Source organism: Myotis davidii, unplaced genomic scaffold (genome assembly GCF_000327345.1).
Source record: "Myotis davidii unplaced genomic scaffold, ASM32734v1 scaffold453, whole genome shotgun sequence".
Taxonomy (NCBI): Eukaryota; Metazoa; Chordata; class Mammalia; order Chiroptera; family Vespertilionidae; genus Myotis; species Myotis davidii.
The window spans coordinates 3,747,721-3,765,322 of NW_006285234.1; the positions used below are offsets into that span (position 1 = coordinate 3,747,721).

Consider the following 17,602-nt stretch of genomic DNA (forward strand, 5'->3'; position numbering starts at 1 on the left):
TGTTTTTGTGCTTTTCTGGTTTGGGGGATTCTTTGGCAGGGTCTTTGTCTGGGGAAGCAGCCCCAGGGGGGACTGGGGTTTGGCTTGCTTTGGGCTGCTGCTGCACTTTTTGCTGCTGCTGCTGCTGCATTTGCCGCTGCTGCTGCTGGATCGCCTCCTGCAGACTCTGCTGGTATTGCTGGTACTGCTGCAGTAGGGAGCCCGGGGACAGCCCCATCAGGGCCTGTGACAGCGCAGGGCTGTAGGGGAACAGGCCTTCCATGCCATACATTGGCTGCAGGTACCCGCTCTGCAGGGCGCCAGGGATCTGGGGGGCATAATAAGGAGAGAAGCCTGGTACAAAGTAAGGAAGGAACTGGCTCGTGAGCAACGCTGTGGGGTCTGAAGTCAAGGCTGCCTGCAGGGCCTGCAACTGTGCAGGGTCCACTGCATACTCCATGGTGGGCAGTGGGGCTGAGATGGTGGCTGCGGCTGCCGTGGGGGCTTCTCCTTTCTCCTTCTTGGGGACAGGCAGGGGCTCCCCTTTCCCTTTGTGTGCCTTTTCCTTCTCCTTTACCTTCTCACTGTCTTTGTCCTTGCGTTGCTGTTGCTGCTGTTGTGGCGGGAGCTGTGGCACAGGTGGAGGCTGGGTTGCTGGCGGTGGCTGCACCTGTGGCTGCTGCTGCTGGGGTTGGGGGTGTTGCTGAGGGGCCATCGCCATGGTGGCTTGTGCTGGGGTTGGGGAGTTCAGTGTCGCTGAGGACGGTTTATTTGGTAATCCAGATGTGGGGAGACCAGGGGAAGGAACTGTTGTGCTGGGCAGACCCATCAAGTTCGGTTTTGGAGACGTTAAAGCTGAAAAGAATGGACACAGAGACATCACATCAGTCTGGGTGGTGAGGCTGAAGTTCAAGATGTTTTGACCTGTGTCACTGGCAGAGTCTGAGGTCTCAAGGTTTATACTTGAAGGTTTACACCGACATTTCCAACAGAGGTGTCAGCCAGGCTCAGGGTTGGAGAGCCTTGTATTCTAATCAAGCCCGAGTCCTGGATCAGCTCCGCTCCCACACTTCCCTTTCCAGCCAAGCGCCTGCTGGCCAATGTGTCATGCCCACCCCACTAGTTCGTATTTTCTTGCCAGGCTCCCTGCTACCATTCATTCTACCCAAGGCAGTTAGTCTGGAGGCCCCTAAACTAGCTGGGACCAAGAGCCTTCGTCAAAGTGTCACAAAAATACTACAGCCAAGAGGTCTCACCAGAAGTTGTCTAGAGGAGACAGGTGACAGGAAAGGAGAGGGAAGGAAAGCAAGAAACCTAGCCAAGCCTCAAGACAATGTGAACAAATAGGCTATACACATGCACCTCTGCAGCTGAATGGATCTGTTAAGAGGAAAGACATAGGAGGAGGAGTAGGAAGAAATCAGAACAGTCTATTCAGGGAACACTGTTCCAGTGTCTTGGCTCAGCTGATCTGCTTTAACAAATCTGTTGAAAAAATGTAACCATCTAGGAATAGGATCTGCAGTCCTCTAGAGAAACAAACACTTTCTGCTCTTGCCCCTGTTTGAATGACACACAGCAGGGCTAGGGCTGTAGACAGTGGAAAAACTAGCCATAGGAAGAGGAGAAAAACATGTCAGAAATGGAACTGCCCAAAGTGCTGCCACCATCAATTCCTAAGATTGCATCCTACATTAGGTACCATTGCTTATGGGTGGCAGAGGTCTTTGACCATGTCACTCACTAGACACACATGGAGTACAGCCCCATCCTCAATCACACGCAGACCTAACCTACCACTACTTGTAAAGCTTCCATCCAGCCCAGAGCCTAATATACCCTCAGACCTATCTTCTGGTTTGAGGCTTTTGTTCTGGAGTCATGGAAATGATGTTGATGCTGCTAGTACAGATATCCCCGCTCTTCAAAAGTTCACTTTGTGCCACTTTGCTTTTAGGAAAAACCTACACTAATACCTATTTTCGCTAACAAAGAAATACAAAAAGTGAAAATAGCATTCAGTGTTTGCTTTGCAGTGAGCTATAGTAGAGGCATCGCGCACCCTGAACAGGGAGCGTGGGACTGCCAAACTCCTTCCCCAGGAACTACACTCAGCATCATAGCTTTGAGCTGTTTCTATGAGTGTCTGTGCTTTATCTTGATCGATTGTGTGCATTTGTTAGCAAGATGTGTCCTAAGATGACTGCTGCTTCACTTCCTGCCATTTTGACTTAGGAAAGGTTTCATAGGAACACTCTACTTTCAGATAGCGAGACAAACGTGTACACCAAACTATAGGTTTGTAAAGACTAGTAAGGTGGTGGGGAGAAAGGATGTGCTGGGTGATGAGATGCTGAAAAAAGACAAGAATTGAGAAGAGTTCATAGGCAGCAGCCTTCAGATTATCTTTACATTTGCTACACCCAAGAAACTAGACAGTGGTATAGCCCCTCACTTCTGTGAGCACCAGAATTTAAAAGCAAACCCTATGGTCCCTCACCACTTATCTGGGTCACAGCCAGAAAGCTGTGGTAGTGGTTCCATAATGTGACACTGTCCTCATGAGAAAAAAATAAAACACTCTGAAGCCCAGACCTGGGTGAAGACAATGTTGACTTCAGTGTTTACGGGGCTATCGCACTGCATTGGAAAACACTCAACTTTCAGATAAGAGAACAAAGTTGTCTCAAGTTGCCAATTGCAGAAAAACATCCGTTAATGTCTGGATAGACAAGGAGGATGCTTCCCTCAGCACCACATAGCATCATTTATGTACTCTTCTGAAATTAACACATCCAATTTCCTCAACGCTCATAAGGGGCTGAAACCAGAGAAGATAAATCCGACTAAGAAAAACTCAGTAAGGCTCATTGGACAAACGGGCACAAACGAGGCTGAAACGGAATGGATTATGAATTCTCAATTTGCGACATGGCTCTTTCCGCCTCCCTCTAGACAACAGGCCTACTCCAAGTTTTAGATTGTAACCAGAGCCAAAAGGAAGGGGAAGGAGATATTTCCCCATCTCTATGACATCAGGTTTTCAGGAGAAAGATCCAGGTCAGAAGGCTTTAGATGGACTTTCTATATCTTGAACTGACAGTCTACATAAAAGATTCAAAATTTTAAGAAATGGTTACTGAATCTGTGCTATTTACAAGCTCTGCACTAGCCACATTTGATACAGTAGCTCAACATATTCTCAATAATTCTGTGCCCTTGGTTTTCTCATCTGTAAGATCAGAACCAAGCAAGGCACTACATCCCCGAGACCTAGGCATGCACCTCTGGAGTCAGACTGATAGGATATGGATTATGATTGACACACATTTGCCATGTGTGATCTTGGACCCGTTCGCTGACTGCTTAGTTTTCCACAGTAAATTGTTGTGGGGATTTACATGGTAAAGGTTACCATTGGGCCTGACATATTAAACACAGGTTTCTTCCCTCCCATTCCAGATCCAGTGCTCCTGTGAGCTTTGGTGCAGTCAGGAGGTATTTATGGGGGGCACATCTGGCTGGCTGCCTTGAATAATTAAGAGCATATCTTTCCATCTTAAGTCCACTTTAAGTGGTCAGAACCTGAGTAGCACTAAACATATACCTGTTGACTGACTGGCTCATATTGGGTGTTGTGGAAGGAGCACATAGCACTGGGAGCCCGGAGGCCTGGGTGGGAGCTCTGGCTCCTACCCTAGCTTGCTGAAGGGTCTCGACCTCTCTGGGCCTCAGTTTTCTCATCTGTAAAACAAGGGGAATAGATCAGACATTCTGATTCTAATTTTTTTTCACATTATTATGAAATGTTGGGCCTTCCCAAGCCCCTCTGCCAAGGTCCTGGGCTGCAAGGATAATTCAGTGTCTGGCCACTTTCCATAGCTTGTTTCTTGGCTTATGTCTAGCTGGCTTGAGCATCATTCTGTGACACTAACTTGCCAACATACATAAGCAACGACTTTTATATCTTAATGCTTCCTTTTCTTGTTCCTCTCTTTGGCTAAGAAACTGGGACCAGGAATGAGGTAGCCTTATGGTCTGTAATTCCCTGCCAAAATTGTAAAACTTGGATTTCACTCAACCAGGACTGCTCTGTGAAGTAGAAGACCTGCTTCACCTCCTGGGAACAGGGACATGTTTTGAATGCAAGGAAGGCCCTCTGAGGGGCTCTCCTTTGGTGACTGTGCACTGGCCAATGCAGGCCATGAAGGCAACTTGATGATTTGTGTCTAAGACTTAGAGGATTGTAGAAGTCCAATTTAGGAAAGACAGGTGGATCCAGGGAAGATGGGTAAGGACAAACAAGAGAGGTACACAGGAAGAACTGTGAGACTCCCCATTAAATGGAAAAATGAGAGTACCAAGTATATGATTCTGAATAGGGGAGAGAAACAAAAGGGGATATGGGCAAAAGGAAACGATGCAGATTGAATACCCCTAAAAATTGACCATTAACATTATTTGTCTGTCTGGAGTACTAACACAAACATGTCAAAATTCAAAACCACATTGCCCAATACAAGATTCCTAGTCAGTGCATTCGAGCACAAACTGACACAGCCACTGTTGTTCTGGCTAGAAGAGAATCTTAGGAGTAAGAGGACACCTGACAGCAATTATGCCAGAGTAGCTCTCTAAAGAAGGGTGCAGGGACCACACAGGTAAGGGCAAAGATTGGTTTAAATTCTCTTGAACAAGTTTCCATAGGGCACGATCCAGAACTAGCTAGATATTTTCAACAAATATCTAGAAGGGATCAGGATTTCCAGAAGCACCAAATGGAAGGGTCTACAATAGAAGCTTCTTTCTTGAAAGTAACACCTCTCCCACTCGCCCCGATTGTGCTGTTGAACACAGGGCACAAGAATGGTTTCAGAGGAGACCAATCCAACCAGGAGATGCCATCCCTGAACTGGGAAGTCAAAGAAAGATGTACAACATGAAGTTTTGTTGAAGCTTCCTATCTGCCCAGCACTCAGAGGGTATGGATGGTAGTTACAGAACAAAGGGCTAAATGGGCAGCTACTGAATGCTAATGGAATCACCTAGAGCAGAACCCACCTGTGTTAGACGGAGTAAAGCCCGGCAGGGAGGGGCTGTTGAGGCCAGGGAGCAACACAGGAGGAATGCCCTGGAGTGCCGGATATGCTGTGGGAAGGTTAAGAGCCTGTAGAGGGGCATTATCAAACATCCCTTGCTGCTGAGCTGCCAGTCCGAGGACCTCATTGGCTTTTTTAATCCGGTCCAGCTCTTGTTGAGCCATCAACTGACGTACAGTGGCTGGGTCAAAGTATTCTTTCTCCTTGTCCAACTGGCTTCCAATGGTGTCTTTAACTTTGGAGATATGCTGTTGGGAAAAGATATGGTCACGTACAGACAGCCGAGCGCTGTACTTGATGCCACACAAAGTGCACTCTGTTTTGGGTCCCTCGTAACTTGTTTGGTTTATACCAAAATGCTTGGCCATGCTTAACTTAGACTTCTTTTCTTTTGCCCGGGCATTCTGGAACCAGACCTGAACAACTCTCTTTGGCAGTCCAATGTCATTGCCTAGGACCTCACACTCCAGCATGGTGGGTGTCCTGTAGTCATTAAAGCATGACTTGAGGACCTTCAGCTGCAAATTAGTCATTTGAGTGCGAAAGCGTTTCTGCCCAGGCCGGTCCCCATTGTCTCCAGATTTGCCTGCTGACCCACTTGCACCAGGACTTGGGGAGCAGGGGTCTGCAAGACTTGAGGTTTCACTGTAGTCCACTGTACCTTCATTGTCATATTCTTTGCTGTAAAAGCTCGGGGCTGGGCTGACCAGACCTGATGACAACCTGTCTTCATACTCGGACATTGCCATCATGGCCGCTTTGGTCAAGCCGTCATTGGGCGCAGATGAGGATTTGGTTTCAGTTGCTATTCCCGTCGCACTGTCGTTATCTGCGTTGCCCTCATCTCCAGTAGTAGTATCTGTGATTGCTGTGTTGACAGAGGAACAGTCATCATTGTCCAGCTTCGTCTGGTCAAAGTTTAGATTAACTGCAGACATGGAGGGGCTTTCAAAGTCTTCAATCCCTTCCACCTTGATGGAAGAAGGGCTAAGAAGAGTTCTTGGAGATAACTCCATGGTTTTACTCACAGGTGAGAGGGGAACACCTTGGCCATCACTACTGCTTGGGGGTAGGTGGGAAAAGCTAGTTCCATCAAAAATATCTCCTTTCATCTGGAGTCCCCCATCGCAGTCTAAGAGCATTGCAGACAGAGTTAGGTTGTAGCCAGCTCTCTTGGCTTCATGCCAATGACGGGACCGGATATGAGCCTCGAGAGCAGTCTTGGCCTTGAAGAGGGCTCTGCAAAAAGGGCATCTCCTGTGGGCCTGGGCTGGGCCCACAGCCCGGAACTGTCCTTTCCTTTCCCTGGCACGTGTGTTCTGAAACCAGACTTGTACCACACGTTTCTTCAGGCCTACCTCATGCGCAATGTGATCCAACATCTTTCGGGTTGGATTGGAGTCCAGTAGGTACTTTTGGTAGAGGATTTCTAGCTGTTCCGGTGTAATAGTTGTCCTCAAGCGCTTGTCTCTCTGAGGCTCTTCTCCGGTCCCACTGTCATTTTCGCCAGGGCTCGCGCTGGCCTTTTCCTCCAGCTTCCTCTTCAGAGTGTTCATAGTGGAGGTTGGAGTTGAAGGAGAAGTGGCCGAGCTTGCTGGAATCTGAGGTATGGCCCCAGAGAGCAGCTGGCTTGCCAGGAGAGGGTTACTAGGGTCAAATAGCATGAAAGGCATATCCAGTGACCTGTCTAAAAACTGAGGGTGGATGAACTGATTCTGCGCACTCAGGAAGTGAAGCTGCTGATGCTCCTGCCAATGTTCAAACGATGGAAACGCCAGCTTACACTGATCACACTGGTAGGGAATTAGCTGAGGAGGTAGGTTTGCCAACTGTTGAGGAGTTGATGTGTGGAGGGGCTTGAGGGGCAGGTGGGACAGCTGAGAAGGACTGGGGCTCGACTGGGGTAAGGGGCACTGAGGTGGTGCTTGTGGAGGAGGCTGTGGTAATGAAGTGGGGGAAGTCAGTTGTGGAAGCTTTGGCTGGGCTGCGTTTGTCTTCTGCTCAGGCTGGTCTTGCACCTGCAGCTCTGCCTTTGGTTGTACTTGCTTTTCTTGGGTTTGGTTTGGCTGTGCACTGGGAGGTTCAGCCTGCTTTGGTTTCTCATCACTCGCCTCTGTTTTTGAACTGAAGGTGGCCAGTTCGTCAGCTTCTGCTGTAAGCTGCAAGAAAGCGGAGGAAGCTGTATTGGCTGATGGTGCAGGGGTGCTGTAAGCCTGTGAGGGCATTGGGGTACTGCAGGAGGAGCTGGTGGGTGTCAGGATTTCCATGGCATCCATGGAATCCTCATTTTGGCTGTCATCCTGCCCCTCCTCATCCTCATCTTTGTAACACAGCTTCTTCTGGTGCTTGATGAGATCAAAGATGCGCTGAAACACCAGGCTACACTTTTTGCACTGGTAGTTCAGGTTGCTTGTTCGAATATACCTATCATTCGTAAGCTCACGCCGCTCTCCATCTTTGCCTTCTCCCTGATTCTCATAATTTTTCCTGGCCTTCTGTCGGGCATTTTGAAACCACACCACTATGACTCGGGTTGGAAGGTTCAGTAAATTAGAGAGTTGCTCAAATTCATCATCCTTTGGGTAAGCATTGGCATCAAAGAAGTCCTGCAGAACCCTCAGCTGGTAGTCAGTAAACCGTGTTCTTGAAGACCTCTTGCTTCCCCAGTACTCTTGCTTCTGAGGTTCCGGCGAAGGGGGCCGGGAGTCAATCTTCAGCTCCTCCAGGCTGGTGATAGGAGGGTTGCTGAAGTTGTAAGGGGAGTCCTTATTACGCTGCCGCTCTTTGAAGAGAGTGTTTCTGAACCAGTGCTTGATCACTTTCTGGGGCAACCCAGACTTGTCCGCCATCTCTTTGATCTGCTCTTCACTGGGGGAGTTGTTAATGTCAAAATATTGCCGCAGGACTCGGAGCTGGTCATCCGTGATCCTGGTGCGAGGCCTCTTGTTCTGCTGCTGGAGCAGACTTGGATTGAGCTGATGCTGGTACAGCTGGGCCAGGTCTGCAGGCAGAGGCTCCACAGGTCCGAGCTGAGGAGGCAGCTGGGCTGGCAAGGTCTGAAGTGGCATCGTCTGCATCATCAGTGGTGAGAAGATGGGCAGCTCCATGGGCATGGAGAGCTGGGTGAGCGGAACGGATGGCTGGGCCGGTGCAATTGTAGGTGAAGTGATGGGTGGTGCGGACACAGGGATGGCTGGCGTGGAAGCAGGCTGAGGTGGTGCTGCAGGAAGTGGAGGCGGAGGGGGTGGAGGAGGAGGTGGTGGCGGCTCTGGGGTTTGGGGCCTCAGGGGGTACAGTTTATCGTAGTGTTCTCTGTACTGTTTGGCAAACCTCTCCAGCTGTTTAAAGGGAAAGTAATTTTGATGAACATGCTCTTGATGACTCTTTAAAATCAGGATGTTGGAAAATAACTTGCCACAGGAGTCACACTCGAGCTTTTCCAGATTCTCTCCATGCTCAGTCTTCCCGTTCTTTTTCTGCACCTTCTGCTTATTCTCGTTGTACTGAATGACCAGCTCAAAGCCAAAGTTCTCCAGCAAGGCCTTGGTAGCGTTCCCTCTGGCATCTGAGGCGATGCGTGGAGGAAGCATGGAAGGCTCAGAGCTACCCCCTGGTGCCAGCTCTTTCTTCTCTTTGGCCTTCAAGGCATCTGGCAGAGACTCCTTTGGTCCTGCGTTGCCTTCTCCCCCTTCAGCACCATCCCTCTCTCTCTGGCTTTCTTTTTCCTTTTCTTTGATGACCAATTTGTTTTTCTTTTCCGGGTGCTGGCTTGGCTGCAGGAGGGCAGAGTGACTCTGGGATAGAGAAAGCTGGCTTTGCTGCAGGATCTGCTGGTGGCTCTGCTGTGGGATCTGAACCTGAGCCTTCAGATCTTCCAGCAGGCCCGGGCCCGTCCCGGTCAGCGTCAGCGCCCCACTGGTCACTGGCAAGCTCACCTCAGGGTTGAGCTGGAACTCAGCGCTGGGGATGTAGAAGGGGAAGAGGAGGTGCTGCTGTTGCTGCAGCTGTAGCAGGGTCTCAGTGGTCATGGGAAAGTGAGGAAGGAGGGTGGGGTTAAACAGCTGAGACTGGATCAGGGCAGCCTGCTGCTGCAGCTCCTGTTGCAAGTGAGCTTGAACTTGAGCTTGGGCCTGGGCCAGTGTCTGTGCTTGTTGCTGCTGCTGCTGTTGCTGCTGCTGCTGCTGCCTCGATGCAATCATATCTGCCAGTTTCTTCCGATTGGCCTCCTTGGGCTCTGAAGGGGAAGTGATGTTGGCACTGATGGGATTCCCCAGGACACTTTTCAGTGGGCTTGGCTCAGTAAGCTGGAGCTTGGAGCAATGCCAGCACTGCTTGGGTTGGTGGTAGTAAAGGTGTTACTGCCAGTGGTGCTCACAGGACTTGGGGTAGAGGAGCTCAGGGAGACACTGCTGCTGTTCCCATTGCTACTGCCACCTGCGGCCTCCAGCTTGGCTGCCCGGGCCTTGGTTTGATGTAACACAGACCTCATGTGGATCTCCAAAGTGGAGCTCTGGCTGTAGGCCACGTTACAAGTGTTACACTTAAAAGGCTTGTTGTCTGGGCTGCTGGTGGGCTCTGGCTGACCAGATGCCGATTCTTGAAGGGCTCTCTTTAACTTATGCAGGTGGGAGACAGAATTATAGTGCACCAGCAGGATGTTCTTTTGCGTGAAAGATTCCTTGCAGACGGTACACTTGTAAGGGCGAGAAGGGTCTAGAAATTTCTCCATGGTGAAGTTGGGGCCTTTTCTGAAAGGCAGAGCTCTCTTCGGCTCTGAGCCTGAGTCTTCTTGTACTGACCCAGAGTCACTGCCTGTGGGGCTCTGCTTCTCTTCCAAGTCACTCTCTTCCTCCTTATCTTCCTCAACAATTATGGTGTGGTCCTCGGCCAGGGTGGGGTCTCCCATTGCCAGAAGGTCCCCATTGGCCAGAAGGCCGCCATAAAGCTGCTGGATGTCGGCCTCACTCAACTCCAGGTGGCTCGTCTCAAGATGTTTTTTCAGAGCCTGGAAAGTTCGGAAACTGCGCTGACAAAGACAGCACATGGTGGCAGCTCTGATCACATGGTACTGAGAATGCAGCTGCAGCTTTTCAATGGTCTTGAAAGCCAGGCTGCACTGATTACAGCGGTACTTGTACACGTGGCGATCTGACACAGGCAGCTGAGGCCTCTTGGTGTGAACCTCACTGAAGTGAGTTTGAAGAGCCGCAGAAGTTTTGAAAACCTGGTTGCACCCTTTCTTCCAGCACAGGAAGCCCGAGTCTTCTCTCATAGAGCCTGGGTCAGCAGAAGAGGGTTTCAGATCCCCACTGTGCTCTGTGCTCATGGAGGGCAAGATGTTCTTTCCAGGATCCTCTGAGGTTTCTGTAAAAAAACACATCAAGCCCAATGATAAAGAGGGCTTTGTTTCAAGGATGGCACCAAGAGCTGTCTACCTAGCAAGGCCTCAGGAACACAGAATCTCACTATGAGGGAAAAACACAGCCTCCTGCTTTCCTTCCCTCTAATAGAGCACACATATTAGGAGCAGATCCACATGAACAGAGAGGACTGAAAGGAAATACAAAAAGTGTTGCCTCCTATCTTTTAAACAATATTTAAAATTGCTTGGCTCAGAATCCTCAATTTCTCCAGAACTGGTTTGAAGCTTACTGACTTTAAGTGGATTCACCTTTTACATGGATCAGTATTATAGAATATGTGAATTAATGCTGTCCTGAGTTATGGGGCGTATTTGAGAACTGTGGTCCATTATAATTTAAGAAATTTTGGAATATATTTTTAGGCATTTTGACTGTTATTTCTATTCAATAAGCAATGAACATTCAAGTGGCCAATTATTAAAATACAGTACATTTTTCCCTATAGTGAGCATACCCATAAATATTCTGACCCAGATCAGCTGTCCATGACCTGATATGCTGACAGGAGGTGAACGATGTAGAGGAGCCTCATAAATGGAGGTCTAATCTATCAAGGTACGAACCATCGTGGGGCACCACCATCATCCCTGTCTACGACAAGGTACTCCTATACTATATCCTGAGGCAATCCTAGAAGACTCAGAGAACTTGGAGTGGAGGAAGCTCCTAGAAAGATAACTAACCCAGAGCCCTGAAATCCCCCATGTGCTCTATAAGTTCCTAATAAAGTTCTCAGAGGTGGAGTGTTTAACAGCTTAGGATGGTGAGTTATGGGTCTGTTCATTGAGTCTCAGGTTATTCACTCCTGAAGGGAATGTGCCCACCAAAATCCTACTTGTTCTCACCTGATTTTTATCACTTTAAACCATGTGAGTAGTACATAAAAATATGCCAAGAACCAGAGTACAAAGTGGCTGCCAACAGTGCCCCCCATCTTCTGATCAGTTACAGTCAGCTTAGGAGTACTGTAAAGGACTCGGCACCCTCGCTCTGGGAAAAATCCCGGCCCGACATTTCATTCTGTTCCCATTTGCAGGGGTCAAGGATAGTGACACTAACCAGGCTGCTTGCCTGCCTCCTCAACATTGGGGTTCCCGTCTCGATCTTGAACAGCCGCTGGGAGAAACATGCTGCTGGGCATCACCATCTCAGGGGTGGTCACCTGAGGAACAAGAGGCAGAGAAACACAGAGAGTCAAATGGAGAGGGAAGAGACACAGAATAGGGAAATGTGTAACAATTATTTAATAAGCAAAATTAGCCTTCACCAGTGTAAAGCTGGAGGTGTCACTTTTCATAGCTCACTGAAGATTCATGTTTATTAGACAAAGCTCACATCAGTCAAAAGTGTTTCTACGGTTACATTCTGGACATAATTAGCAGTGCACACTTGAAGAATAATCTTATTATTAATATTTTTCCTTTATGCAGAATTTTGACTTTGATCACTGACAATGTTTTGTCATGGGCTGTGAAACTTCTTGTGCAACCAATTAGGTAGATAAGTTGAAAGGCCCACCTTAAGCTGCTGAAAACATAATAAGGGCCCTAATTAAATCATACCTAGTAAAGTACACTGTAATCTTGAAGCAGGGAGCATTGTAGTACTGTTTTCAAAATGTATTCAGGCAAGAAGAGGAGGGGAATAAGAGCAAAGGAAAGGGTAAGAAGAAGAGAAGAGAACAAAGGAAGGCTGAGGATACGCAGGCACATTGGCGGTTTTTCCAGGAAACAACATTTTTGTAACCCTTTACAAGCTCAGATCAAGTGCAAATAAGCATTTCTTTTGACTCACTTAAGCCAGGATTTCTTGTGGAGTTTCTGCTTGAGGTACACAGCATCAGAGGGGAACCTCTGGCCAGTGTCCCAGCTACACAGGATGCCCCGCAAAGCATCCTTCAGCAGGGTGGCCCCACTTTGGCCACCATTTCCCAATAGAGCAGTGGTTCTCAACCTGTGAGTTGCGACCCCTTTGGCGGTTGAACGACCCTTTCACAGGGGTCGCCTAAGACCATCCTGCATATCAGATATTTACATTACTATTCATAACAGTAGCAACATTACAGTTACGAAGTAGCAACGAAAATAATTTTATGGTTGGGTCACAACATGAGGAACTGTATTTAAAGGGCCAGAAGGTTGAGAACCACTGCAATAGAGCAATTCCAGAATTAGCCTGGATTAAAAGAGCTGCAACTTTAGGTCAGATTTTTCAGACATTTCTCTAGACTTCCCTGCCATCTGGCCAGAAGCCTGTCCAAACAACTTATCATTTGCCCCACATTAATGTGATAAACAGCCCTCAATATCCAAAGTAAGGATAAAAGGTTCTTTGTTTAAAAAGAAACAATGTCCCTTTGCCTGCTATAGGGTGGGAAGGTAGTTGGTGAAGATACTCCCAAATGAATCAGAAATTGTTTCCTGTTTGATGACAGCCAAAGAAATGATCTAACCTCAAGGTTACAGAAACTACAGTCACCACTAACCTTTCTACACGGCACCTAGCCCATTTGAAAGCACTATTTTCCCATCAACAACACAAATACCATGATAATATCTTCACTTGCTGTTGCAATGATTGGAACCACCAGATTACTGTTCAAAATGAAATATCTTAAGTAAATTCCTATTTCTAATCATTTGAAGATCGTGGCCTTGCTCAAAATAGCTACTGACATGTTACTAGAATCATCAGTGATGGGCTCAACTGTCTAACACCAGAAAGGGAACTCCCCAACACATTTATGGGTGTTGGAATAATTTCAGCAACCCCAGATGCTAACAGGTGCAAGATTAAGCAACAGGCACTATGGAGAGGGGTTCTGAGAAACCATGTTTATAAGAGCAGGTGCATAGCAGGTGCACATGTGACAGAATCTCTGCTCTCACAGACACCTGCACCTCCACCTCCACACAAAACTGGTGGCAGCTGGTTAACGCTAGCTGTTGATGAATCGTTAGGAGTGGAGCAGAGATTGCCAAACTCATTCCATCTATTTTCTTTTTAATAGAAAGCATTTCTGACCAGTGTGGTTAGGGAGTCCAGCAGGAGACCAAGAAGTGAAAGGTCACCGATTAATTTATAGTCCTCAGCTGAGGGGGAGCACAAGGTTGGGGGCTAGAGGGCGGAGAAAGGGAAAGGAAAAAAGACACACCCCCCCACCTCCTTTCTCAGTTGTAGCAGCAGGAACAGTCCTTTCCTGGGATCTTTTGGAATTATGAAAAATGAATCATGAGAAATAAAAAAAAAAAGCCCTACAGAGTAAAAAAGAATAAAATTATCTAACACCTCAGCTGCACATCATTATAGAAAACTGGGGGCTTTTTATACGCATTACAGTAAGGCAGACATCCCCTCTAACAGACTCAGTACGACGGATCAGTAATTGTTTTCATACACTTTAATTAGAAAAACTCAGATGGCTATGAATAATAATGGAAAAGAGAGACTTTTGCACTTGAAAGGTTGAAGTCAATCAAGTGTGAATGACGGCAAAAAAGAAAAAAAAGACACCAATTCATCAGCCCTCTGTTGTCTCGCTGCGACTTTAATCATAATTCCTGATTGGGATTCAAGAAGGCAGTAAGCAGCGGTTCTTTGTCTGCCTTCACCTTCCATCAATTAACTCTCCCCGAAATATAATCATCAACCTCACATGCTCCTCTGCATCTTAATCTGGGCCTCCAAACCTGTAAGTCTTGCCCCATATGTGTTTAAGTAATTACTTTTATCTACCTGCATCTTCTCATCTATAGCATCTCCCTCAGAAGAAAAAAAAAGCCTGGGTATATAAAATTTTAACGAGCAAGAAATTCTCAGGAGGCAAAAAGGAATAGCCCTAAAGGGAATCCTAAGGATTTAGAAGTTCTGGTAAGGCCTCTCTGCGCCTGTGTCTGAACAGAGAGGTTGAGAAGAGAAGCCTCCTTGCTGCACAGGTGATGGAGGGCCCCGTGTCAGCTCTCAGACACTAATGACCCCTCCCATGCTTGTGTCCATTCCTCCCTCTCCTACCAGCTCCCAGAGCTTTCCACTCAAAAGTTTGCATGCTTCTGCATAAAGCCATAAATTTAGTCCTGTCAACAGCTTTCTGAGGAGTTCTAAGGATAGGAGAGTTGGCCAAAGGCACAGTTCCTTCAAAACTTGCCTTGGCACACCCCGCCCCTGTTTTTAAAACTGTGTGCAAGGTTCAGACTATCCAAGCCTCAGTATCGGATGGAGAGCTGAAAGTCAGTTGGAAAGGCAATCATTTAACTGCTGAGCACAGTTCTTCTGTAAAGACCTTCCCTTTAGAGGAGCACTGCGGAGTGTAGGTTTCTGAGACAACAAAACCTGGCTACAATATAACCAAAGCCATCCCAAAGGTGCCCAAACCTCGCCTTCCACTAACTGAATCCCACCACCAGCTCCACTGCTCATGCATGCACACATGCACACACACTCCCTCTTCCCTGTCTCCCTCTGCCCTCTCTCCTACTCCAGACTCAAAGCCTAACAAAACGTTTTAGGTTTGGCCAGGTACCAGTACCAATAAGTCCAAACACCTACACTTTTTACAGTGACACTACCATCCACATAGATTGATTTTTCTAATAATCTGTATACTAATAAACATGTTCAAGTATGTCCCCATATTCTACCCATTAATGTATAGAGGGTACCTGAGACTATTAAAACAGACTTTTAACCAAAAGTAAAACAAAGTTTTTCTGGTATGAAAATTCAATTGATTGGACACATTATTTCCTCAGAATTTGGGTCACTCAAGATTGGCCTTGGCCATCTAAAGGCAGTTCCACTGTGATCTTATTAACCTATTAGGAGAGGTGAACTGAAATTATTCTAATACCCCTAAAGATACAGGTAGATAAAAGTAGTTACCTAAACACACATGGGGCAAGACTTACAGGTTTGAAGGCCCAGATACCACATGTGTTCCTCCCACTCTTTTGAGCCAAGCCCACTACCTTCCTTCCAGAGTAGGTAGAGTTGATGGGAATGTAGTATAAAAGCTGAGCTCAGGTGCTGAAAGTTCAAAAACCAACAGCGGCTCTAATCTTCCTGACCAGTAAACAGGTCTCATGTGTAACCAGAAATGTGGAGTTTGCTCTGATGCTGAAATTCTTCAAGCTTAAGCAATTCTCATATCTAACAAAAGCAACAGAAGAGTTCCACACTGACAGTCTCCACGCTTAAGCAATGCCAAAGCAGCTTAGTTGTTGAAAAGGAAGGGCCTCATGTGACTCTGCTCATCTTTTCAATCTGACCATCGTTCACTAAACACTGCACAGGGTCCCTGTGCCACCTGCTTCTGAGAGAGCATGACAAGGTCCCTGTGCCCAAGTAGCTCACAATCCAGAATAATTAACCTTTTAGAGAATTTGATGAAACTTGTAGACTCCTAGAAAAACATTTTCACACACAGACTAGTGCAGATAATTTCAGGAAATCACAGGCTCCTTAGAGGGAAATCCATGAACTCAAGTTAACTGCTCTTAAATACAAGGAGAGGTGACATGGGTTCATAAATACCTAGTTCTGTTCAGTTCACCATTATTATGATTTAATGCCTTTCCAATTTCTATGAGCTCAGTGGACCCTAAAGTCCCAAGGACACCCTTATAAAACCCAGAGGGTTAGATGTGGGTCTGGTCCCCACTATGACATTAGGAAGAGGTCACCAGTGTTTCTTCATTCTTGATAGAAGGAGCTGGAATTATAAGGAGCCCTCCACCATCCTTGCTTTCTCCAGGTCACGGATGTGGAGCAGCCATGCGGTCTACTTTGCTAAGTTCTTATAGAACTGTTCATGCAAATTCACCTCTCAAAGCCATTGTGTGAGGTTAGATCAGTGCAACCATCAAGTTCCACATGTTGGAAAGCAGATCTATTTTCTTAGAGAAAGTCTTGAACCTGGTTTCTCTGAGACACTCATCCCTACTGCCTTAGCACTGCTCGCCTAAGTGGGGCTTCTTTCTGAAAGGCTCACTTTTCCAAGTGAAACTATAGACTTGCCAAAACCTCGACTCCCGAAGAAGCCTCAGATCCTTCACTTGTCAGTGAAAATCAATAGAAGAACCTCAGACCGGGGCGGGGGGGCGGGGCTTGGACCCAGGCCTTCCTGGCACAGACCTGGCCAGTCTCTATGAATGAGGTACTGAATATATTAGAAACATTCAAGCATGAAGTTAAAACCCACCTGCTTCCAAAGCTGAGCATTCCAGCTAGTGGTGCAGCTCAAGCCGACTGCTCCAGGGAGAGGCCGGGTGCTCACTCCTCTCCTGCACCTCGAGGGCCTATGGGGCCTGCCAGCTGGTCTCTGCACTAATGCAGCCAGCAAACCAGGGCACCTCTTGGAGCACAACTTCAGAGGTGTTTTCCTTCCCTCATGACCTTCCCAATGTTCCAGGCTGGCACTGACCATGGAGTCTAGAGCGGTTTCTCTCTCTGACTTGTTTCCTTTCTAAAATATCTTGTATGTGGTTGTCTTTCCCTTTTTAAAAAAGATAAAACCCATGAGGAAAAACTGCAGGGCCACATTAGTTTTCATGTGGGACAGACTCAAACATGGCCATGAACCAGATCTTAAAAACTAAGAATGACAAAGACTGAAAATGGAGGTGAATGGGAGGAGAGAGAGAGAGGAAACACAGACAGAAAAGAGAGCCGAGAAGGAGAATGAATTGGAGAAGAGCTTCATTAGACTGAGAGAGGCAAGCAGTGGCAGTACACCAAGGTCACTTCTAATTTAGACCATCTAATTGGCAAACAGGCTCCAAATGGCTATCATCTCACAGGGCTTGGAATTAATGAAGCCCGATTATTTTCATTACTTTCCTCTGAGATGGAGACAAAGTAAGAAAGCTGGTACCCAGGCGGGTGCGACAGCCCCAGGGCAGTGGCCACCCAATAGCCCCAGTGGGGGGGTGGGAGGTGGGGTAGACCAGCCTATCCCAGAGGTTCACAAAAGCACAGGCATACAACAAGCCCAGAGAAACATAGATACTGACTGGAAAAAAAAATCACAGGAGAAAAACTATTGCTCCCACAAGAGAGAAAGAGAGCTGCAGGCAGTGAAGGGAAACCTATGCAGGTACAAAAAAT

General features: G+C 47.3%; 1 protein-coding gene across 1 annotated transcript in view; it reads right to left on the reverse strand.

Moving 5' to 3' along the window:
- ZFHX3 (zinc finger homeobox 3) overlaps positions 1-17,602 on the reverse strand; it is a 158,500-nt gene that overhangs the window by 5,046 nt on the left and 135,852 nt on the right. Inside the window, 4 exon segments of the mRNA XM_006755838.2 lie at positions 1-834; positions 5,041-9,369; positions 9,372-10,442; positions 11,561-11,663. The exon segment at positions 1-834 is cut by the window's left edge and continues 32 nt beyond it. Coding sequence (XP_006755901.1) covers positions 1-834; positions 5,041-9,369; positions 9,372-10,442; positions 11,561-11,663 — 6,337 coding nt within the window.